The 24,771-nt window shown below is 41.0% G+C and overlaps 1 protein-coding gene across 4 annotated transcripts in view; it reads right to left on the bottom strand.

Moving 5' to 3' along the window:
• Nucleotides 1–24,771, bottom strand: part of RYR3 (ryanodine receptor 3) — a 658,838-nt gene that overhangs the window by 232,079 nt on the left and 401,988 nt on the right. For all 4 annotated transcript variants that reach the window (XM_075844915.1, XM_075844916.1, XM_075844917.1 and 1 more), the window contains 3 exons: nucleotides 21,846–22,027; nucleotides 19,304–19,382; nucleotides 18,178–18,267 (listed from right to left, as the gene is read on the bottom strand). In XM_075844915.1, coding sequence (XP_075701030.1) covers nucleotides 18,178–18,267; nucleotides 19,304–19,382; nucleotides 21,846–22,027 — 351 coding nt within the window. The remainder of the gene's footprint in view (nucleotides 1–18,177; nucleotides 18,268–19,303; nucleotides 19,383–21,845; nucleotides 22,028–24,771) is intronic.

Below are 24,771 nucleotides of genomic sequence, written 5' to 3'. Positions count from 1 at the left end.
AAAAATATAATTTCACTTTTTTCATAAAAGTATCACTTTGAAGACCGATTTCTTTGTAAAGCGACCATGAGAATGAAGAAACACACCCCAAAATCTATCACCCTGTTTCTCCTGTTTTCAAAAATGCCCCAATTGTGACCCTAATGCATTGCTTGGACACACGACAGGGCCCGAAAGGGAGGGAGCACCCGGAGGCTTTCAGGACTCATATTTTGCTTGAAAATGTTTTAGGCCCCACTGTATATTTGGAGAGGCTTTGAGCTGCCAGAACGATAGAAACTCCCCATAAACGACCCCATTTAGAAAACTAGACCCCATAAGGTATTTATTTAGGGGTATAGTAAGTATTTTGACCCCACAGTTTTTTGCTACATTTAATGCATATCAGGTGAAAAAAAAAAAAATTTCACTTTTTTCATAAAAGTATTTGTTTGAAGACCGATTTCTTTGTAAAGCGAACATGAAAATGAAGAAACACACCCCAAAAATCTATCACCCTCTTTCTCCTGTTTTCAAAAATACCCACATTGTGGCCCTAATGCGTTGTTTGGAGACACGGCAGGGCCCCAAAGGAAGGGAGCACCCGGAGGCTTTCAGGACTCATATTTTGCTTGAAAATGTTTTAGGCCCCACTGTACATTTGGAGAAGCTTTGAGCTGCCAGAACGATAGAAACTGCCCATAAACGACCCCATTTCGAAAACTAGACCCCTTAAGGTATTTATCTAGGGGTATAGTTAGCATTTTGACCACACAGGTTTTTCGCTAAATATATTGGAATTAGTCTGTAAAAATTAAAATGTACTTTTTTTCTGAAACAACATATAAATTTTTATTATTTACAAGGAATAACGAAGAAAATGCACCCCAACATTTGTAAAGCAATGTCTCCCGATTACGACAATACCCCATATGTGGTAATAAACTGCTGTTTGGACCCACAGCAGGGCTCAGAAGGGAAGGAGCGCCATTTGGATTTATGATTTTGCTGGAATGGTTTTCGGTGCCATGTCGCATTTGCAATGCACTGGAGGGACCAAAACAGTGGAAACCCACCAAAAGTGACCCCATTTTGGAAAAACCTTCAAGGAATTTTTCTAGGGGTATAGTGAGCATTTACACCCCACGGGTCTTTTGCAGAGTTTATTAGAATTAGGGCGCGAAAATTAATATCAAAATTTTTTCCACTAAAATGTTGCATTTTCTCATTTTCACAAGGGATAAAGGAGGAAAAAAACAACCATTTTTTATAAAGCAATTTCTTACGAGTACGGAAATACCCCACATGTGGTCATACGTTTTTTTCATTAGAAATGAATTAACCCTTTCAGGACTGATCCAGTTTTTGCTTTCTTATTTTAGATTTTCCCTCCCCGCTTTCCAAGAGCCATAACTTTTTTATTTTTCCATCAATAGAGCGGTGTGAGGGCTTATTTCTTGCGGGAGGAGCTGCAGTTCTTATTGGTACCATTTTTTGGTACATAAAAAGTGATTCAAAAGTTGTATTACATTTTTTTTTTAGAGCGAAGGTGCCCAAAAAAAACAAACTGCGATTTTGGCGGTTTCAATTATTAATTTTTTTTAAGGTGTTCACTGTGCAAATTAAATAATGGTATCTTGTAATAGTTCGGACTTTTACGGACGTAGCGATACCAATTTTGTTCATTTTTTTACATTACTTTAGAAGAAAAATGCGAAAAGGTGTTTTATTTTTTTAACTTTAAAAAAAAAAATTATCACTACTAATAACTATAATTCTTCTACACATTTTATTAATCAATCCCCTTAGGGGACTTGATCCAGCGATCATTGGATCGCTGGTACAATACACTGCAATACTAATGTATTGCAGTATATTGTTATTCTTACAGGCTCCTGTAACAGAGCGATCGCTGTACCTGTCCGTTAGTACCGAGGGGACCTGCTGTAATACACAGCCGACACCCGCAGCGTATGGAGCGGGCTCAGAATGTGAGCCGGCTCCATACATCAACCGCCGCACCATGACGGGCAATTAAGTCATAGTGCGCAAAGGGGTTAATGCACAGCAGATGGTTCAAAGTGAAAATTGCAATTTTCCACTGATATGCCATTTTAGTGCATAATATGTTGTGCCCAGTTTGTGCCACAGAAGACAAATACCTCATAAAACGTTAAGCGGGTTCTCTCGGGTATGGCGACGCCATATGTGTGGGCGCAAACTGCTGCTTGGGCACGCTGCAGGGCTCAGAAGGGAGGGAGCGCCATTTTGCTTTTGGAGCGCAGATTTTGCTTGGTAGTTTTTCTGTTTTGGGTTTCGCTGGTATTTCAGTTTATAATGTGGGGGGCATATGTGAGCTGTGCGGGGTACATCAGGGTATATGTAATCTGTGCGGGGTACATCAGGGTATAATAAGAGGGTATAATAATGGGGTAAATAAATAATAATCCGCAGATATGTGGCCAGTGTTGCACTGATAAATGGCGCCCGATCTTATCCACTTTTGGAACACTCTGCACATTTTGCATCGCCATATTCTGAAAGCCAGAACTTTTTTATTTTTTCACCACCGGAGCTGTGTGAGGGCTTATTTGTTGCGGGACAATCTGTAGTTTTCATTGGTACCATTTTGGGGTACGTGCGATTTTTTTTTTAATCCCTTTTTGTTCAATTTTTTTGCAATCCTGAGCAAAAAACAGGAATTCTGACACCGTTTTTTAGGTTTTATTTTTGCGGCGCTCTCCGTATGCTATAAATGACATTTTTACTTTATTCTGCGAGTTGGTACGGTTACGGCGATACCAGATGTATATAGGTGTGGTCCTTTTTTTTAGCGTTTGCACAATAAAATGACTTATTTATAAACAAAAAAAATTTCTGTGTCACCATATTCTGAGAGCCATAATTTTTTTATTTTTTAGTCAAAAAAGCTGTGTAAGGGCTTGTTTTTTGCGGGACGGATAGATGTTTTTATCGGTATTATTTTTGGGTACATGCGACTTTTTGATCACTTTTTATTCTTTATTTAGGGAGCGGTGGTGACCAAAAAAATTGTGATTCTGTCGTCGTTTTTTATTGATTTTTTTTGGGGTGTTCATCGTGCGGGGAAAATAACATTATAGTTTTATAGTTGGGTTCGTTACGAACGCGGTGATACCAGATATGTGTACTTTTTTAACGTGTTCATTTTTTTTCTATAATAAAAGTCTTATTATAGGAAAAAAAGCATTTTGTGTTTATAGAACTTATAACTTTTATTTTTACACTTTTTTTAAAACATTTGTATTACTTTTTTTTACTTGTCCCACTAGGGGACATTGAGACTTGCAGCTTTGATCGCTGCTAGAGTACATTACACTACACACGTAGTGTGATGTACTCTAACTGTCATTGTGACGTGACTTTCACACTGACAGGAAGCAGAGGAGGAACGGCCGGAGGCTGTTCCTCCGAGGCTTCCGTGCATGGCAACCCGGAGGTCATTATCTGACCTCCGATTGCCGTGACAAGCATCGGTAGCCCCCACGATCACTTCGTGGGGGCTGCTGATGTGCTTCAAACCACTTAAATGCGGCGACGGCAATCCGTCGCCGCACTTAAGGGGTTAACTGCCGAAATCAGTGGCGATGGTCGGCTGTCCGGCAAGACTGATGTCTCAGCTGTCTAGGACAGCTGTCAGCGCGGGTCTGTCACTCTGTGTTTACACAGAGTGACAGTTTGAAATGCGGACGAAAATGCACGTCCTGGTGCGGGAACTAGCAGCCGACCAGGACGTGCATTTTCGTCCTTGGTCGTGAAAGGGTTAAATAGATTAAAGGAAAACACAGAATTACAGTATAAATATATAGATATAGTACATAATGGTACTTCTGACACATATAGGGAATATATTTAAAAAAAAAAGGGGGATAGGCATGTTTGAAAATCATGACACATACTTCATAAATATTATATAGACTATATGTTAAGGGATGAAGAGTTTGTAGCTTCAGGTATGCATGTATCTCATTCTTGTCTGTTACCCTATCCATATTTGTCAACATAGAATTATATTATGGAGGAAAAAAGAAAGTAAAAAAACAAACAAACCAAAAAACAGAAGGCGATGAAAAGGACAGAGCCAGTGGAAAGATATTGTTTATTAGGGTGCAGGGGAAGAAGTAGAGGTATGCTCTTAAAATTTTTGTATAAACACTATGCGACAAAGGAAGTGGAAATACAGGAAGGGAAGGTGAAGGGAAGGGGTGAATGGGCAAAAAAGTACAGAGGGGGAGGGGTCTCTCGTGCTAATACATGGGAAAGGAAAAGTATTTTTTTGTGTTTTTTGAACTATGAAATCTGAGTTTAAGATAATAGCTAGAGTGCTGATCCAGCTAGAGTGCTGATCCCCTTCACATTCTAGGATAAGAGAGAAATAATCTTGCGAAATCTTCAAAAATCAAATCCAGATGTGGTTCTTCTACAAGAGACACATTTGACTAAAAAAATAAATAGAAAAAAATGAAGGGAACATAGATAGGCCAAGTTTTTGAGAGATGATGGAGGTAGAATGACCAAGGTGGTGTTAAAGGCTCCAGAAAAAGGAACTGTGTTTTTATCATTTAAAGGTCCCTAATATTAAGCAGAACTAATTTTGGACAAAGCCAGCAATGTCAAGGGACTGGCGCAGGGCAAATGTGGTGCCTATTTTCAAAAGGGGCTCTAGGTCTTCCCTGGGTAATTATAGACCAGTAAGCTTAACATCAATCGTAGGAAAAATGTTTGAGGTGCTATTGAGGGACTATATACAGGATTAGGTGACAAAATATAGTATTATAAGTGACAGCCAGCACGGTTTTACTAAGGACAGTATTTGTCATACCAACCTGATTTATTTTTATAAAGAGGTAAGCAGAAGCCTAGACAGAGGGGCCGCTGAGGATATAGTGTTTTTGGACTTTGCAAAGGCATTTGACACTGTCCCTCATAGACGTCTAATGGGTAAATTAAGGACTATAGGTTTAGAATGTATCGTTTGTAATTGGATTGAAAATTGCCTCAAGGACCGTATCCAGAGAGTTGTGGTCAATGATTCCTACTCTGAATGGTCCCCGGTTATAAGAGGTGTACCCCAGGGTTCGTGCTGGGACGACTATTATTCAACATATTTATTAATGAGATAGAGGATGGGATTAATAGCACTATTTCTATTTTTGCTGATGACACCAAGCTATGTAGTATTGTTCAGTCTATAGAAGATGTTCGTAAATTCAAGCTGATTTGGACACACTAAGTGTTTGGGCGTCCACTTGGCAAATGAGGTTTAATGTAGATAAATGTAAAGTTATGCACCTTTGTACGGACAACCTGCATGCATCATATGTCCTATATGTCCTAAGGGGAGCTACACTGGGGGAGTCACTTTTTGAGAAGGATCTGTGTGTACTTGTAGATCATAAACTAAATAACAGCATGCAATGTCAATCAGCTGCTTCTAAGGCCAGCAAGATATTGTCGTGTATTAAAAGAGGCATGGACTCACAGGACAGGAATACAATATTACCACTTTACAAAGCATTAGTGAGGCCTCATCTAGAATATAAATTTCAGTTCTGGGCTCCAGTTCATAGAAAGGATGCCCTGGAGTTGGAAAAAATACAAAGAAGAGCAACGAAGCTAATAAGGGGCATGGAGAATCTAAGTTATGATGAAAGATTAAAAGAATTAAACACATTTAGGCTTGAAAAAAGATGACCAAGGGGGGACATGATTAACGTTTGTAAATATATGAATGGCACATACCAAAAATATGGTGAAATCCTGTTCCATGTAAAACCCCCTCAAAAAACAAGGGGGCACTCACAAATAAAGGTTCAATCTGCAGAGGTGACAAGCCTTCTTTACTGTGAGAACTTTGAATCTATGGAAAAGTCTACGGCAGGAGCTGGTCACAGTAGCTACAGTAGATGGCTTTAAAAAAAGCTTAGGGTATGTTCACACGACCAAGTTTCAGACGTAATTCGGGCGTTTTACGCCCCGAATTACGTCTGAAAAAACGGCTCCATTACGCCGACAAACATCTGCCCATTACTTTCAATGGGTTTTACGATGTACTGTATCGACGACCTGTCATTTTACGCGTCGCTGTCAAAAGACGGCGCATAAAAAAGACGGCTCGTCAAAAGAAGTGCAGGACACTTCTTGGGACGTAATTGGAGCCGTTTTCCATTGACTCCATTGACTCCACCAAAGCTCCCTCTAGGAGCGGAATCCCCAGCCAGCGCTCTGGCCAGGGATTCCCCTCCTAGAGGGAACCCCCGACGTCTCTACATCCCAGCTGTAGATAGTGCCAACCCCCTGCATATAGCGCCACCCCCTGAAGATAACAACCCCCCGTTGTAGATAGCGCCACCTAAACTCCCTCTAGGAGCGGAATTCCCGGTGTCAGATTGCTCTGGGCAGGGTTTCCGCTTCTAGAGAGAGCCCCTGACGTCGTTATCCATTTGGGCAGTGACATCAGGGGCTCTCTCTAGGAGCGGAATTTCCAGCTGCATATATGGACAGTGACATCAGGGGCTACTCCTGGAGCGGAATACCCAGCCAGAGTGCTGCCAACACTCTGACAGGGGATTCCACTTTTAAAGTTAGCCCCTAACGTCACTGTCCATATGGACAAAGACATCAGGGGCTACCTCTAGGAGCGGAATCCCCGGCCAGAGGAACTAGGTTCCTACAGGGAGCTACAGTGGTGCTATCTAGAGGAAAAGGGTGCCATTTATGGGGGGGGGGGGTTGGTACTGGTGTTATCTGCAGGGGGAGTGGCACAATCTGCAGGGGGGTGGCTATCTAATCTACAGGGGGTGGTGCAATCTACAGGGGGTGGTGCAATCTGCAGGGAGGTGGCACTATCTGCAGGGAGGTGGCACTATCTGCAGGGAGGTGGCACTATCTGCAGGGAGGTGGCACTATCTGCAGGGAGGTGGCACTATCTGCAGGGAGGTGGCACTATCTACGGGGAGATGGCGCTATCTACAGGGAGGTGGCATTATCTACAGGGGAGATGTTGCTATCTACAGCGGGTGGCACAATCTACAGGGGGGTGCTATCTAAAGTGGGTGCTATATACAGGGGGTGCTATATACAGGGGGTGTGGCACTATCATGGGCACTGTGGCATTATATGGGCACTACCTACAGGGGACACAGGGGTGCTATCTACATGGGCACAGTGTGTGGCACTATGTGGGCACTATCTACAGTAGGAACTTGGGCACTGTGGCACGGTTTACAGTGGGCACTATGGCACAGTCTACAGTGGGCAATGTGGCACTATCTTCAGTGGTATTGCGTCACAATCTATATGGGCACTGTGGTGTTTTTTGCAGGTGGATGGGACAAAAAAAAACAACAAATAAAATTCATAATTTTTTTTTAACGTCTATGAAAACGGATGGCAAATGGCGGTTAAAAAATGGTCAGACAGCCGGGAAATGGATTCAAATTTTGAGACACATTGATGCAAAACAGCCATGAAAAACTGACAGTTGATCGATTGTTAACTGCCCTTTTTTTCACGTTGTGTGAATATAGCATTATAGCCCTATTATCTGCTCACAGCGATCCAGGCTGATGAAGAGAGAAGACTAAGGGTATGTTCACACGGCAGTGTCCATTACGGTTGAAATCACGGAGAAAACAGCTCCTGAATTTCAGACGTAATAGCATGTTGCCGGCGTTTTTCGATGCGTCCATTACGGACGTAATTGGAGCTGTTTTTCTATGGTGCCAATGGAAAACGGCTCCATTTACGTCCCAAGAAGTGACAGGCACTTCTTTGACGCGGGCGTCTTTTTTACCCGCCGTCTTTTGACAGCGGCGCGTAAAAAAATGACCGTCGGCACAGAACATCGTAAAGCCCATTCAAATGAATGGGCAGATGTTTGCCGACGCATTGGAGCCATATTTTCGGAAGTAATTCGAGGTTAAAACACACTAATTACGTCCGTAAATAGGGTGTGTGAACACAGCCTAATTGTTACAGAGTTGTACAGTGTATATATATCTATATACATATAATATAGATAAATATATATAAAAAGTTACAAAAAAAAAGTGTTGTTTTTTTTCACATTTTTTTGTGATTTGTCTGCTCATAATAAACATTAAAAACATGGAATTAACCCCTTCCCGACATTTGTCATATGGATACGTCATGGAAAGCTAGGGCTTCCCGCATTTTGCTGTATCCATAACACAAACGGTGGACCACGGCTCAGAAGCTGAGTCGAAGCCACCATCCCCGGATGTCAGCTGTATCTTAGAGCGGACACCCTGCTGTAATGGCGGTGATCGAAGTTAGCTCCGATCCCCGCCATTAACCCCATAAAAGCAGCGGTCAAAAGCGATCGCTGCATTTAAAGCTATTTGCAGCTCATCGACACTGGCCTCCCGGTCTTGCTGTTTTTTGGTCATCTTACCTCCCAATAAAAGAATAAAAAGTGATCAAAAAGTCGCATGTACCCCAAAATGGTAACAATAAGAACTACAACTCGTCCCGCAAAAAAACAGCCCTGCATAAAAGATATGCAGTTGTGCCGGCCCAAGGGGAACATTTCTTCTGCTTCAAGAGGCAATTTATCAAGGCCCTAAAATTATGGAACCAGGAAGGGTAGGGCCCAAACATATCTGCTGGAAGCGAGGGTGCCCGTATTATACCAAGACAACACTTCCCAGCAAAATTCCCAAAACTGCAAAGGTGCAGAGTGTGGACGAAAAGCGGGATAAGAAAGGACACCATTTATCAGTGCGACACCGGCCTGTGGAGAAAGGATTGCTTCACAGCATAACAAACAAACTACTACCAAGCAAAATCTACGCTTCAAAAGCCAAATGGCGATCCCTTCCTTCTGAGCCCTACAGTGTGCCCAAACAGCTGTTTACTTTCACATATATGGCATCGACATATCTGGGAGAACCCTTTTAACAATCTTTGGGGTGTGTGTCTCCAGTGGCACAAGCTGGGCACTACATATTTGCCACTGAAATGGCATATCTGGGGAAAAAATTATATTTTTAATTTGCTTCATCCGCAGCACAATCATTTATGGAAAAGACCTGTGAAAATGCTCACTACACCCCTTAATAAATGCCTTGAGGGGTGCAGTTTCTAAAATGGGGTCACTTCTAAGGGGTTTCTTTTTTTATTATTTCACATCAGAGCCCTGCAATTGTGAACCAATACTTTGCGCCTGGTCGAATGTCCAGGCAAAAGATTAGGGCCACGTGTATGGGGTTTCTAAAACCGGGAAACACAGCATAATAATTAGAGAGCTGTCTTGTTATGGCTGGGCACCACATATCACATATACTACAGGGCTTATTTGGGTGAAAGATCTTTTTAATCCTTATGGGAAAATTGGAGACTTCCAGGAGCTGAACCGAAAATTTGTCATCAGCAATAAACACTATTTTACATACAGGCAATTGAGAGAATTCTATGGAGAGAGAGGGGATAGAAGAGTCAATAGATTTAGATTGACCCCATTGTTTCAATCCTTATTTGTAACGGGAACTTCTGTCTCTCTGGCAAAAATCTATGCAAACTTCATAAATTATGAGCTGGTAAAGGGTGAATACGGTTCGGCAGAAGGATGGGGTAAGGAAATGTGTGTAACACTACCGGTACACGAGATCATGGAAAAGATGTAGAAAGGGGGTTAGGTGGTAACAAAAGTGATGATCTTGGAGAAATGGCGAGAAATGCATTATTATATAGTTAATCGGCTATACTACGATTTCAGTACCCCAATAGAAAAGTATGTGGTAGATTATCAGAGATGTCCGAAGTGTGGTGAACGGAAATATTAACTATACTATGTTTTTTGGACATGTAGTGCAATCCAGCCCTTTCTGGGGGTGGGGTGAATGAGGTAATATGTCTTGTTGTTGGGGTTAGATTTAGAATCGGTGATTCCTGTTTCACTTTCAAGAAAAACAAGTTCCAATGAATTGGATAGTTTTGATCCACCTAGTTCTCTTGGCATCCAAAAAAGCAATATTATTAAATTGGATTAAACCACAATCTCCATCAATGAAAATGATAGTGGATATATTAGAAAAAATCATGAGGATGGAATTGGTGGCAGAGGGGGCTAGGTGACAGGATGACTATGTCTTTTTACAAGAGAGGTGGGGATAATATTTAAGGCTGAGAAAAGGAAAGATAAAGAGCACGAGAGACTAGTGGGAGGAGTGTAAAGGGGGAGTGGCAAATTGGAAAAGTGAGATGTTTTATATTGATAATGATATATCTTTTTCTCTATTGTAATACTAATAATTTTTCAAATATAAAAATTAAATGATTTTTTAAAATCATTTATGTTAGCATATTCTAAGAGCCATAACTTTTTTATTTTTCCATCAAGAAAGCTGCATGAGGGCTTGTTTTTTGTGGGTCTGTAGTTTATTTTAGTACCATTTTGTGGTACATGCTACTTTTTGATCACATTTTATAACATTTTTCAGGAGGCAATGCGACCAAAAAAACTGAGATTCTGGCTTTACATTTTTTAACCCGTTTACCACGCGGGATAAATAATGTAATAGCTTTATAGATTGAGTCGTTACAGACACGGCGATACCAAATTTGTATAGTTTTTTTTAATGTTTAATTTTTTTCCTATAATAAGAGACTTATTATGGGAAAAAAGGCGATTTTTGGTTTTTGCTTTATACTTACATTCTTTCAACAACATTTTTTTGTACTTTTTTTTTTTAGTCCCACTAGGGAACTTGAAATACTAACTGTCTGATTGCTGATATAATACACCGCAACACTTATCTATTGCAGTGTATTATACCTGTCAGTTTTACACTGAAGGGAAGTCTATTAGGCCGTAGATAGCAGACCTGTAGGCCATTTTTAGGCCTTCAGGTACTATAGCAACCATGGGCACCCCGCAATTGCGATGCTAGGGGGTCGGATAGCGTTCTAACCCCTTAGAACCCACGATCGCTATTTAAGGGGTCAATTGGCTGGGATCGGAGAGCGCCCTGGTCCCTGCCATTACAGCAGTGTGTCAGCTGTAATATACAGCTTGAATATGCTAGTGGTGGCACAGGCTCAGCTTTTGAGCCTACGCCATTACCATCACATAGTTATGTGTGAATGCGCTAAGACACTAGCGGCCACAACTTAACTGTACGTGATTGAGCGGAAAGGGGTCAAGGTTCTGTTTACATAACGTTTGTGCCTTCAGTCAGAGGTATAAGCCGTAAGTACAGTGGCATATGCTACCTGTATGGTCCCACTGTAAAAAAAATTATACTTCGCAGTATACTTTTTTTTTACTGACCTACCTATGTAGAAGAATGTGCAGAAAGCTATGCTTTCCTATACAGTGGAAAAAAAGGTATGCAGACACACTTTAATGCAGCAGAAGGCAAAAGGACACTCTTTTGGCATTCGTCGGGTAAATGGGCCCAATAGATACAGTATGTTCAACATATGCTAAAACGATATGTGAACAGAGCCTAAACCACCTGTTACCACCTTTTCTAGGAGACATTAGTTGGGCTTTGCAAACTTTCTTTTGTGCAATATTCTTAAACAATAATCAGGCCAGTAGTTGAAATCCTCCTACAATGTGTATGGGCAGATTTAAAGAGAACCTTGTTTGGAAAGTGAAAACAGAGTTTATATACAATGCAAGAGAAGGGTGCTGTGTCACGTTACTTGCGGCATATTTACGCAACAGATAAGATACTTGTTCTAAAGTTACATTGAAGCAACAACGAAATTTACTTAAAGAGGCATTTCCGGGATATGGCACTGAGAAGTAGTGCCTTTGATACCCATATCATAGTTCAGCTTTCATTTTCTAATCTACACTGGAAAAAAATTAAAGATGAACTCTGGTTTCTATGGGCAACAATGACCATTGTTTTTTTTACACGATTGTATTTTCCAGAATTTTGTCTTATGAGTCATGGGGCACACATTGCAATAAAACCTTTTACACAATTTAGGGGTTATTGCTTTGGCCACAATACTGGTGGCGCAGCCAAAGATCGCTATGTGCCTCTGTGTGCAAACATAATTAAAGTGAATGCCGTGACCGCAATCAGACAGTGGCAAGAAATACAAACCTGCTGTATTTCTTGCAACCTGCGGGTCACAACACAGTCACATTAACTGTAATGTGCATGTAGGGGCACAGAGCGATCTTTGGCCGCACGATCTGTGTCGCCTTCAATGTCGTCGTGTAGCGGCAGCATTATTCCTCTCACCGACATCCACAGGATATGCCATAAATGTCTGATATATGCGCAGGGGCTTAGCTAAAGGCCCATGGGCCCTGATGCAAAAGTCCTTCTTGGGCCCCCCTAACTTCTTCTCATGGAGATGGCCCGCAGCTTTCAGGATATGGCCCGCAGCTTTCAGGATATAGGATACAGCATATCTATAGCACTGCGACCCGATAGCTATGGATAGGATTATATACAGTGGCTCAGCAGACAGTATCACACATAATTGGATTAAATACAGTGGCTCAACAGACAGTATCACACATGATAGGCTTAGATATAGGGCCCAGCTCGCTGACATTGCGGCTCCAGCGCTGGACCCAGGAAAGGTAAGTATAAGAATTGCTTTGCTTTTTTATGTGTTACTAATTTTTTTTGTGTGTTTGTGTTTTTTTTACATGTTCGGTTGTTGGACTACTTCGGATTCCTGGACTACTTTATTACTAACACCTTAGTAATGGCTGCTGGCTGATTGACAGCGTCCATTACTAAGGCGGGGCATAATGTTAGCAGGTGAAAAGGCTAACATTAACCCCAATTATTACCCCGGTACCCATCACCACCAGGGGTGCCGGTAAGAGTTGGGTACGATGCAGTAACCGACCATCTGTAGAGATAGTCGGGTACTGGGACGGCCGCAAACTGGTATTAGGCTGGGAAGCCCAAAAACAGTGGGCCTTCCCACTCTGGTAATGCTAGCCTGCTGCTGCTATGTTGTATCTGGCTGGTTGTGAAAAATGGGGTGACCCCAGAATAGTTTTTTCTATTTATTTATTTTAGTTAAAAAAATGACGTGAGTTCCTCCCCATTTTTCATAAAATAAAAAATTCTGTCATCTAAGTAGTCTTCGAAACCGACATAGTCCAACATCCGAACCTGTAAAAAAAGGACATACACAAAAACCACATTAGTAACACATGTGGTAGGCTTAGATACATGGCCCATGTGTGATACAGTCTGATGGACCTTGTATCTAAGCCTACCACATGTTAGGCTTAGATACAGGGCCCCAGTAGACAGTAATCTTATACAGTATAATATTTCTGTCTGCTGGGGCCCTGTATCTAATCCTACTATGTGTAGGCTTAGATACAGGGCCCATCAGACTAGATCATACATGGGACATGTATCTACGCCTACCATGTGATAGGCTTAGATTCGGTCTTAATAAAGTTAAGACCGAAATTAGAGTCGCCCCCTGGGTTAGAGAAATTTTGTACCAGGAACAAATTTCCTCTAACCTTAGGGGCGACTCTAATTTCGGTCTTAACTTTATTACAACCTACATCTTTGTCCATAAAAGATTTTGAAACTGTCTAGCTAAGCACTGGCACATTTTGGAGGAAGACCCCTTTTCTTCTGGGAATTATCCCTCAAAAACCCCTAGTCACATTTAAAAGAACATGGACTATTAAAAATATCCTGGCTCCAAGTCGTGTCAGCTTTTCTACACAACCCCCACAGCTAAGCCTGATGACTAAGGCCTCATGCCCACTTCAGTTATTTTCTTCAAGGTGCTATCCGTTTTTTTTAACTGATAGCACCCTGACACATTAATTTCTATGGGACCATGCCCACTTCAGTTATCTTGACGGTTCCGTTCCATCAAAAGTAGTTCATGTCCTACTTTTGTCCGTCGTTCAGTGACTGTGGGGCCCATTGAAGTCTATGAGTCCGTCAAAAAAACCGGACAGCACACAGACGGCATCCGTGTGCCTTCCGTTTTTCACGGATCAACGGCAGGGCGTGCCAAAGTTCCGTGCATTCAACACATAAGATGGATTTTAACAGACCGTTTAAAACGGAAGACAAACGGAAGCACAGTATCCGTTTAAAACGAAACAACGGAATAAGCACGGAGTGACAGCGGAAACCACACGGATGTCACAACAAACACACGGATCGGTTTTAAACAGACATGAAAATGGTGAAGGATGTGTGCATGAGGCCTAATAGAGTGGGTAGTTTTAAATGTGGAACAAAAAGATGTCTGTGCTGTCAGACAATTATGAATAATGTTACAATCTTTCGCTCATACCAAACCGTAAAGACCTTTAAAATTAAGAAAAGACTTGACTGCCAGTCACAATTTGTTGTTTATCTGATCACTTGTATATGTAATACTCAGAACGTGGGCAGACCACTACTACACTGCCGCTTGAATAAGCATAGATCGAATTGCAACATTAACTTTCTATAGCACAGTGTCTCCAGACATTGTATCACCATTACACCCTCACACCCATTGACCAAATAGAAGAAAACCAACCTGACCGATATAATTCCCTATGTCAAAGGGAAATATATTGGATCTATAGATTAATTACCACAGTCCCATTTGGTCTCAACGGACCATTATATAACTCTGTCCCTTTAATAGGTACTGAAATTGTTTACCGCAAGCAGATCTCGTCTTTATGTATCCTTCATCGGGGGCTTCTGCTCGCTAGTCCAATCGTTATATACTTTGGAATTTATGACCAACCCACACTATTATACAATTTACAAACAACATCTGTATGGTCATAATTTTTACCTTTCCCATAAATCCCCCCCCCCCTGCTATTTTTAGCCGCCTCCTGTCCTCTTTTTTTTTTATATGTAACTAATCAATTTTTAATTGTCAATCTAATGGATAAATGAAGTATTATTGTCATGTTTGAAGTTCCTATAACTGTATTGTATTATATTCATCTTGTCATCATCATCTATTTATAAATCTGACAGTTTGCATCGCCAGCATCCTTCGCTCTAACAGGATTTGAGTTACCCTAGACATTTTACAATTAATTTAACTTACCTACTTCGGCTTGTTGAAAAACCTATAGACCCCTGATATAGAGGACCATCTTTTCTTTGTCTCCAAATATCCTCTTACCAATTCAGTGCTCCGTTGATGGCTTTGAAATATAAATACTATATAAATTTTCAGCGTCCGGTCACTATGGTGACCACTCTCCTAGAAAGCTCCAAAACCCTGCGAATACATTTCTTGAACCCTCCAGGCTTCCGTACTCTCATAGCATCTGGTTACCATAGCAACAGATCATATCCGCGTGACATCCAGTGTATTCTGAGTATTTTTTCAATTCCGCTTAATATACTTTTGGTACACAAAAACTAATGGGAATTAGAGCTTTATGACAACAGACACCACGAGCACAAAGGGCCGATGTGTCGGCTGCTCACCTCCGCACTCCTGATCAGCTGATGCAAAAAATAAATAACAAACCTCTCTCAATATATATATAGATATATGTATGTTTTGTTTTTTTAAATGACTGTACACATGCATATTACTCCTCATTGTCTTTTATATAGATGTCCTTTGCTACAAGATTTTTTTTTTAAACTATTTAAACAGTTTGAGAATTTTTTTCCTGTTGCAACCGAACCATCTACTCACGATCGGACATGTTGTCTGTGACCCGTAACCCTGAGGTCACACATCAGGACCAATGCTTATTGGTTGTCCTTTTTCCTATCCCTGGTTGTATATAAAGTGCTTGAAATTGTTACTGTTGTATTACTTGATCCCCACCTTATGAAGAGGCCAGTCTGGTAATTGTGACTGCTGCGACCCCTATAGCTATGCCACTGAAGATGCGGGTCCCAGCTCTGGTACCCGCACCTATATCGGGAACGGTAATTTGATATAGCTGCAGGTCCCAGGGCTGGGACTCGCATCTTTCAGACATTTATGGCATATTCTGTTGATACTGTATGTCATGAATATCTGAGATAGAAATAAATGTCTCATCGGAATCATGATTTTATCTCGCCTCAAAGTCACCTGATTCAGACAATTCCTTACTTAACCAGTTTTGCCATTGTGTGTCAGTCAAAGCATGTATTACAGTAAGTCCATTTGTCAGTACTCAGTTCTCAGGGCAGATTTACTAAGACTGGCATGTCATACGTCAGTCTTAGTCGTTGGAGTAAGATGCAACAGATTATTTGGCGCAGACCTCTAAATAAATCTGTCACAGGCCGTGTCACATTTTGGCGAACCACAACGTACATGCACCATTTATTCCCCCATCGGACATAAAATAAAATAACGGTATACTCAACTCACCCCCCCCCGATCCCCTCTGCGTGCCACGGCTCACGTTGAGTGCTACTTCACATACAACGTAGGTAGGTTGTATGAGCTGCAACATTCTGAGGGGACCCAGAGGTGAGATCAACATCATTTTTTTATTTGATTTAATTCTCCAAAAGAAGGGGGGGGGGGGGTTTGTAGTCCGATAGGGGGCAAGGTATGGTGCCTGGACGTCGGGCTCTACCTTGCTACGCCTCACAGAGTGAAATCTAGGTTTCCACTATATAATTTACGCCAGTTTTATTGCGTAAACTATAATAAGATTGTCGGGCTGCTGTGGCTCTGCCTCTTTTTAGGAAGCCAGGCCCCTTTCCACAAAAGTGACGAGGGCGGCATAAAAAGGCTAAAAGTAAATTGCGACTTTTGGACCCTTTTGAGACTTTTCTATGCCAGTAAACTGGGGTAGTCCCCCTTGTGTCAGTCAGTGGTGGTCAGTTAGTGGTGGTCAGTCCGTGTTTCATGGGTTCTGTACATCCAGTTACAGAAACTTTGGGCTGCAGGAACCAGTACACATGAGAATATGGCAACATGTGGCTTTGGTCTATTAATTTCCATGACTATGTCCCTATGTGTTGCGTTGCATATAGAATTTGTGCTGGAGAACAGTTACTATCACATGTCCCTATGAGAGGATTCTGTCGCTATAGAAGTGGTCAGTAATCAGTAGCTGCAGCCCTTCCATACCACAAAGAATTCAGCCAATGGGTGACACGCCAGTGTCAGGTGACTAATACAGACCAATAAAGTGACTCCTGCCAGCAGGGAAAACTGCTTTAATTGTGCAAATAAAAATGATGCATTTATCATGTAGGATTGTTCCCTAGATCTCCTGACCCTGTCTCCTCCGTCATCCCAGCACATACAGACACCCCGGGGTACCCGGCAGGTATATAGGATCCCACACTGCTGCCTCTTTGGTATGTTGACCCATGCTAAGTTCGTAATGGAGTTCTTCAGTACAATATCCAATGTAAAAGAACCAAATGAAAAACTGGAGTACAAACAAATTATTTGGAATGGAATTTTATGCAGTGCAGAAGCATTATCTTCACAATAAGAATGTTTTTATCAACACAAATACCAACACTATATTTCCATTATAAACCGGGCACTGTTTACCCATGTACCCCATTAGTGGTTTCTTACTCATTTAACAAACAGTCCTCTAGTATTAACTGCTGTGACAAACAAATGCTATTCAGCTCCAACTAGAATCTTTGTCAAGCCTTGAGAAAAGCTCTAGTTTGAGCTGAAACGTCGCGTGGACAGATGTGGTGAAAAGACAGAGGAAATGTTGTTGCCTTTATTATACTATATTGATAATATAGAATAAAATAATATTTCGACCAGACATCGACTACCCATCTAGCATAGACAACAATTCCCTAAATAGCTACAAATTCCCATGAGATATCATAGCATGTCATTTTACAAAGTTTTAAATATGATTTCCTGTGACAGTTTAGGATGGTTTGAAGCTGAAGATGAAGACAATCTACAGTATATATGTGACAGGAATTATCTGACCTACATAAACTATAGGGAGTCCATAGGCTATACGGTTCCAACATTATGAGTGGCATTTCTTTCAGCAACAGAATAACGGATGTGCTAATTTTTTTACACTATTTCCTTGCTGGAAAAGTCATCATGAAAGACCAGCTTTCACAATAATAAGAACCGGGAGTGTATCCTAGGTGTCATTCTGCAATTATGTCATAAATAATAGAAGTTCAAAAATCCATTTAACATGGTGAGTGGAAGGGCAAGATTGTTCTGTCTATTAACGCACAAACTTAATTAGGGTACCTTTTCAGATAATGTCTTGAAGGGTCTCAGTAGAGGATGCAGCTTTGCATTCTCATCAAGCAATGTTCCATACTTCCAACCACTATGCAGCTAAGGAAACACCAAGGGAAATAGAAAAGAACAAAGTCAATACCAATGGCAAAAAAACAACAATATAAACATATCTGGTTATCTTATCAGCTATACAGCTATGTTCTGTCAATTAGGAAGCTAGCCATGATCTATTCTAATGGGGTCTATTCATTAAAAATAGGATAAGGAAAAATAATTAAGGGGGTTTTAAACTGGACGATTATCGGGCAGACGTTCATAGAACGCTCGTTGCCGATAATTGCCCTGTGTAAAAGGGGGAGCGATCAGCAGATGAACGAGCAAATGCTCGATCATCTGCTGGTCGTATCGTTTTAGAAAAGTCAAATATTATCGTTGACGGCAGCACATTTATCTGTGTAAACAGGGAGACGCGCTGCCGACATTATAATAATGTACGGGGACGATAATAATGATTGGTAACTCACAGTCTGTTTTAACCAGCTGGACAGCAATTGGTGGTAATATAAAGTTGCTCTATAGAAATGTACTGTGTAGATTTCTAGATTTCCATCCAAGGTGATGGTAAATTATGTGACAGAAGCTCAAATGGCTGTAGCCTATTCTCTTTGACATGTATAAGATACCACTAGGACACTGTCCTACAGATTTATTCATGTAGTTTTGATTGGAAGAAAGTTTCTTTTGAATGGGGAAAACAGAAAATATTTAATAGAGCTGTACAGGAATTCCAGGTTAACCATGCACAATTTATTATAACTATGGTTTATATTTAAAACATTTTTCAATATTGGGGCTTAAGTAGCGGGAGTTGTAGTGCTTCTCTTGATCTGATGTCTTTTGAAACAAACATAGTGGCGGAAATTTAACAAAACTGTAGCATTTGGCCATAGCAACCAATAAGATTTCTTCTTAAATTTTCAAAAAGGCTCCAAAAAAAAAATGAAAGCTGGTACATGATTGGGTGCTATGGGCAACTACTCCACAATTACTTGGCGCCAGTTTTGATAAATCTCCCCTTTTGTATTACATTGATTTTAGATAAATATAAATAAAAGCAGGATATGTTTTGTACCTTGTCATAGGCCCATTTATCATGTGAGTGCTCTGCGTTCTTATTGACAATATATTCTAGCTTTTCAGGTAATGTCAGACTGTAAAACAAAAAGTAATCTTTCATGTTGGTCGGAAATGAAAAAGCTTCTTCAGCACGATTGTTATCTTTTCCTGAATTCAAGATTAGCATAAACTCATTTTATTTCATCATGAAATCCAGGGACACTGCAAGAATGCCCACCTTCTCGTTAACCTCTTCAGGAGGCAATGCACGGTATACACATGAAAATGTATATTAAAGACACTATACAGACAATAATTACTTTCATAATATTTTACATAGATGACTGTTGTGATCTTTAGAGTATTATTTCTTATGGGGTTAATGACCTGTTTCTCGACTGTAATCTCTCATGAATAACGACCTTAGAGTGGTCAGCATTAAACTCTACTTATTAAAAGTGAACTTCCACCCATGAACACCATTTTATTTTTCTTTAATCTCATTAGGGCTAAAATTCTGTGCTGATTAACTTCCTAATTTATCTCTATATTGGTCAGAGCTATGTTTTACTGATACAGAGCTCCAAATTCCCTGCATTGACACAGGTAAAAAACTAAAATAATCTGGCTGCCTACAACCACCAGTAGGGGGAGCATTTGAGGTTACTGCATACTGTTTATACATTAAACTCAATAATAACACAGTATACAGTAAGTTTCTAACCTTTCACTAATGGTCGTTGAAGACAGACAAAATTGTATGTCTATGTTCATATGTCTTTATGGCCGTGCTACAAAAAAAACTTTGATTAATATGTTAACAAAGAAACTCATGTTCAAGTTTATTATTTGCTTAGCAGCAATAGATCTGTGTACAGCATCTAAAGGGAATATGCAATCCATGTCTTTTTCTACAGTTTAAAAAACCAAAACTTTGCACAAATAATGTGCATGCATAAAATATCTGCCAACATAATGCATGAGTAGAAATTTGAGATTCTGCACAGAAAAAACCTGTAGATCTGTCATAAACTATAGCATAGCACTTACATAAATGGTTCCTAATTTTTTTTATGCCATAAACCAATTTGGCAGTCTGCAGGAGCAAATTAACCTCCCATCAAAATAATGTATTCCGTAGTAGCAATGAGCATTAATTCTATATTTTAAATTCAAAGGTTTTTCATTTTTTGATGCACAAGAAAACAAAATATAACATTAAAACTGAGAAACATCGCAAGGACATAAGCAAGCACTTGTACATGTATCTGGAAAAAGAAGATAGAATAGAGAAGTTACTGTATTGATGTTCCTAAAAATGGAAGAGAAAGGGTTTAGAAGTACAGGTCTCAAAAAATATGTCCAGTAGATGCAAAATATGGAGTGCAAAAGGCCGGTCAACTGTAGCACACTGGCAGAGCCCTTGGTAACAGGAGGCGGTCTCTGCAACGACCATGCAGATAAGGACGACCAAATCTGCGTTAAGATGTGATACCTTTAGAGAGAAAAAAAAACTATAGACATGGTATGGGAACAAAGGAAGGAAGGAAGGATCCTGTCAAGAACGTGGTGGACCTCAACATGTCCAACCAAAATATGGGGATATGATCAGGTGCTGCGTAAATCTTTTCCAGAAAGACTTCGGAGGTGAAAACATGGGTAATCTGAAATTCTCCAGAGCGCTGTATGTTATTATCAGAAGGCTCCTGACGTGCCCATCATGAACACAGTGGCTCAATATTCAGGATAATATCAAGTATGGACTGTTTAATTGACATAAGAAATAACATATCAGGTAAAGTTCTCCTTACAAATAAAGCTGGGGCCAACCATACTTATCCAAAAACATAGGACACGATTTACTATTCAAGATGTGCCAGAATTCTAGTGCACATGCTATGCGACAGATTTGTCAACAGTTTTAGACAATTTTTGCACTGCGCGCTGCAAGGGGCGTGGCTTAAATGCACCGCCATGCACCAAAATTGTAGCGCAAAAACTGTCGAAAAATAAGCCAACCAAATGGTAGTATAAGGAAGAGAAAAGTGTCTAAAGCTCTGTACACATTGGAGTCAGGACTTTCCGTTCTGCTCCATTACCAAAGGAAAAACAACAAAAAAACTGAGCCACCAAACCAATCGCATGATGGAGACCAATCGCACCTGTTGGAACCCATTGACTTTTAATGGGTTCTGTTGGGTTTCCGTCTGGATGTTCGCTGTTTGTTGAATAACATAGCGCAGCACGCTGAGACCCAGATGGGAACAGAGCCTAACATGTCTAGTAAGATGCACCAAATTTGCCATACAGCATGCACCACTATGATAAATTTGGGGCATCTTCTCACTACCTTGTCTAAGTTTGTACTCCACAAATCTTAGGCAGTATTAGTATATCTGCCACATAGTGTCTGTTTCTTGATTTCAGTTGTGAGTTGGCTTTTTTGCTGCAAGAGAGGTAGGTGTGGACCACATGGTTATCCCATTTGTCTTACAGTTCAGAGTTCTTCAGACATCTTCTCCATCGAATGCGTTACATTTAGCGCTAACAAAACTTACTTAGCTGTATTCATGGGCTTTGGGTCAAAATTTCCTTCAGCATCTACTGACATCTGCTTCTCAGGAGTTGCTTTAATTCTTGTGTCAACATAATCAGGAGGCAAAGCACCAGCTATTGCACTGAGACATGGCATGGACATTTTGAAGAGCTCAGCTTCATACTTCTGCAGGAGAGATAGGAACTGGTTGGAAAGTCCCACAGAAAAACATGCAAAATTGTTAGTGACAGCAACACAGCCAGGACACAGCAGCAACTGGAAAAGACATTTAGTAAAAGAACAAGACCACATAGATTGCATTTCTAGGCTCAAACAACCCACTGCAAATTCATGCACCATTGAACTCAACATTTTATTGTTTCAGATTTATCAACGTTCAATATACAAGAATGCAGTGTTTAATAAATTGAGACGAAAGACTTCATGACTGCTGGAAGAAAAACGTCTCTTTTTCATGCATTTAAAGGGGTATTCCCATCTCAGATATTTATGGCATATCCATAGGATATTCATAGGTCTGATAGATGCAAGTCCCAGTTCTGGGACCTGCACCTATCTCAAGATCAGGGATCCCCAGAACCCGTCCATGCCTGGCAAGATGGCTGTTAACCGCCACATCCAGGTGAGGCATCTGTGCAGAGATGGTCATGGTTCAAGAAACAACTGAGCTCCCTGAGCTATGCTGTTTTCGGAATTCCCATAGAAGTGAACTGGAGTTATGGAAACTTTACGGTACTTGGAAAATAGATCGCTGTACTACGCTGCTTCTGTAGCTCCAATTTACTTCAATGGAAGTTGCGGAAACAGCTCAGCTGTTTCTGTAAACCTGGCCATCTTGTCACCGAGTCTCTATCTGGATACGGCAGCCAGCGGCAATCTCACTAGGCAGGTACTGGGTCATGTACCCCGGCCATTTCACTAGACAGGGACTGGGTCGGGGACCCCCGATATCAAATAGGTGTTAGTCTTAGAGCTGGGACTCACATCTATCAGACATTTATGGTATTTGTATGCATGTGCCATAAATGTCTGAGATGGCCCTTTAAGCTACTTCCCTTCCTAACCACTGATACATTTTACATTTGTGCAAAAGACTTTGGAAGAACAGGGAAAATATTTTAAATACTGGGAGATATTTTTTTATGCAAAATAAATCTCAACAATAAGAGAAAGGTTCTTGTCATATGTCCACAGAAAAAGGTTATTGTAAGTCAGTGCTCTCCAACCTGTGGCTCTTCAGTTCTTACGACTATCAGAACATTATGGAAATTGTAGATTCGCAAAGCTGGAAAGCCACAGGTTTGAGACCGATGTTGTAATTAACGGAAATTGTGCTCCAAGTTTTACTGTAAACTCCATGTTCGATTCACATTTCCCCTTTAATAAATTAAATTGTGAACGTAAAACGTAGTAAAAAGAGAATTTTAAATCTACAAAAAACAATAAAAAAATATTAAAATGTTGTTACTGGAATACAAATTACTTTGAATGGATTGTCCCACATTCCCTATTAGAGCATAGAGAGGGGTCTCCTGCTCAGGATCCCCCTCTATGAGCCTGATTGGAGAACCTCTAAGTAAGCTCCCACTCTGTTAGACATGGCCCATCCATGCATTACATGGCTGGTCATTCACTTGAAAAGCAGCCACCTCCAGGGAAATGCTGGAGTTACAGTAGTGGACACTGGGGGAGGCAGCATTATGAAGTGAAGGGGTTCTTTATGGGCCAATCCCTTTAATGTAAAGTAATATAATATAAAAAATAGAGATAAAAACCGGTGATTTAAATTTAATATTAACCCTCTATAAATCCCTTTTTAAGGCCACATCTTGAATTTTTTCAAAGGCAGGCGACTAGATTATTAAATGGGAATGGAGGTCCCTTTTATAATGAAAGACTAAACGAATCGGGTTTGTTCTGCTTTGAAAAAAAGACGCCTTAGAGGTGATCTTATTAACATGTATAAATATATGTGTGGTCAGGGGTGTAGCTAGGGGGGGGGCAGGCGGGGCACGTGCCCCGGGCGCAGCTCCGAGGGGGGCGCCAGCGCCACCTCCTCCTGCACTATAATTGTACCTGTGTCGAAAGGACACAGGTACAATTAGAAGCAATGAATGACCGGGCACTTCAGCGCCTTTCCACGAATGAAGCAACTGGTACCTTTTGTACCAGTGAAGCTTCCGTCGATGAAAGACGCTGACTGACTGACAGGGAAAGTCATCCTGCCCAGCCAATCAGCGCCTTTCATAGACGCTGTGTTCAACCCCCTGGAGACCTGCGCAGAAGAGAGCAGGTCTCCATGGCTGCCGGACAGCGTGGGAGCGGGAATAAGGTGAGTTTGAATTATTATTTTTTTTTAACTGTAATAGACGTGTGTGTCTGTATCTGCGGGGGACTATATCTACAGGGGGGCTATATCTACAGGGGGTGGGCTATATACAGGGGGACTATATCTACAGGGGTCTATATACTGGGGTGGGCTATCTACAGGGGGACCATATCTACAGGGGGTGGGCTATATACAGGTGGAATATATCTACAGGGGGGCTATATACTGGGGTGGGCTATCTACAGGGGGACCATATCTACAAAGGGTGGGCTATATACAGGTGGACTATATCTACAGGGGGTGAGCTATATACAGGGGGACTATATTTACAGGGGGGCTATATACTGGGGTGGGCTATCTACAGGGGGACCATATCTACAGGGGGTGGGCTATATACAGGTGGACTATATCTACAGGGGGTGGGCTATATACAGGGGGACTATATCTACAGGGGGCTATATACTGGGGTGTGCTATCTATGGAGCACCATATACAGGGGTGGGCTATAGCTACAGGGGGGCTATATAGTAAATATCCCCCTGTAGATATAGCCCACCCCTGTAGATATAGCCCACCCCTGTAGATATAGCCCACCCCT

This window comes from Rhinoderma darwinii, chromosome 12, assembly GCF_050947455.1.
Source record: "Rhinoderma darwinii isolate aRhiDar2 chromosome 12, aRhiDar2.hap1, whole genome shotgun sequence".
In the NCBI taxonomy this organism is placed as follows: Eukaryota; Metazoa; Chordata; class Amphibia; order Anura; family Rhinodermatidae; genus Rhinoderma; species Rhinoderma darwinii.
The sequence above is the reverse complement of the archived record's forward strand: the minus strand, read 5'-3'. Positions and strand labels throughout refer to the sequence as shown.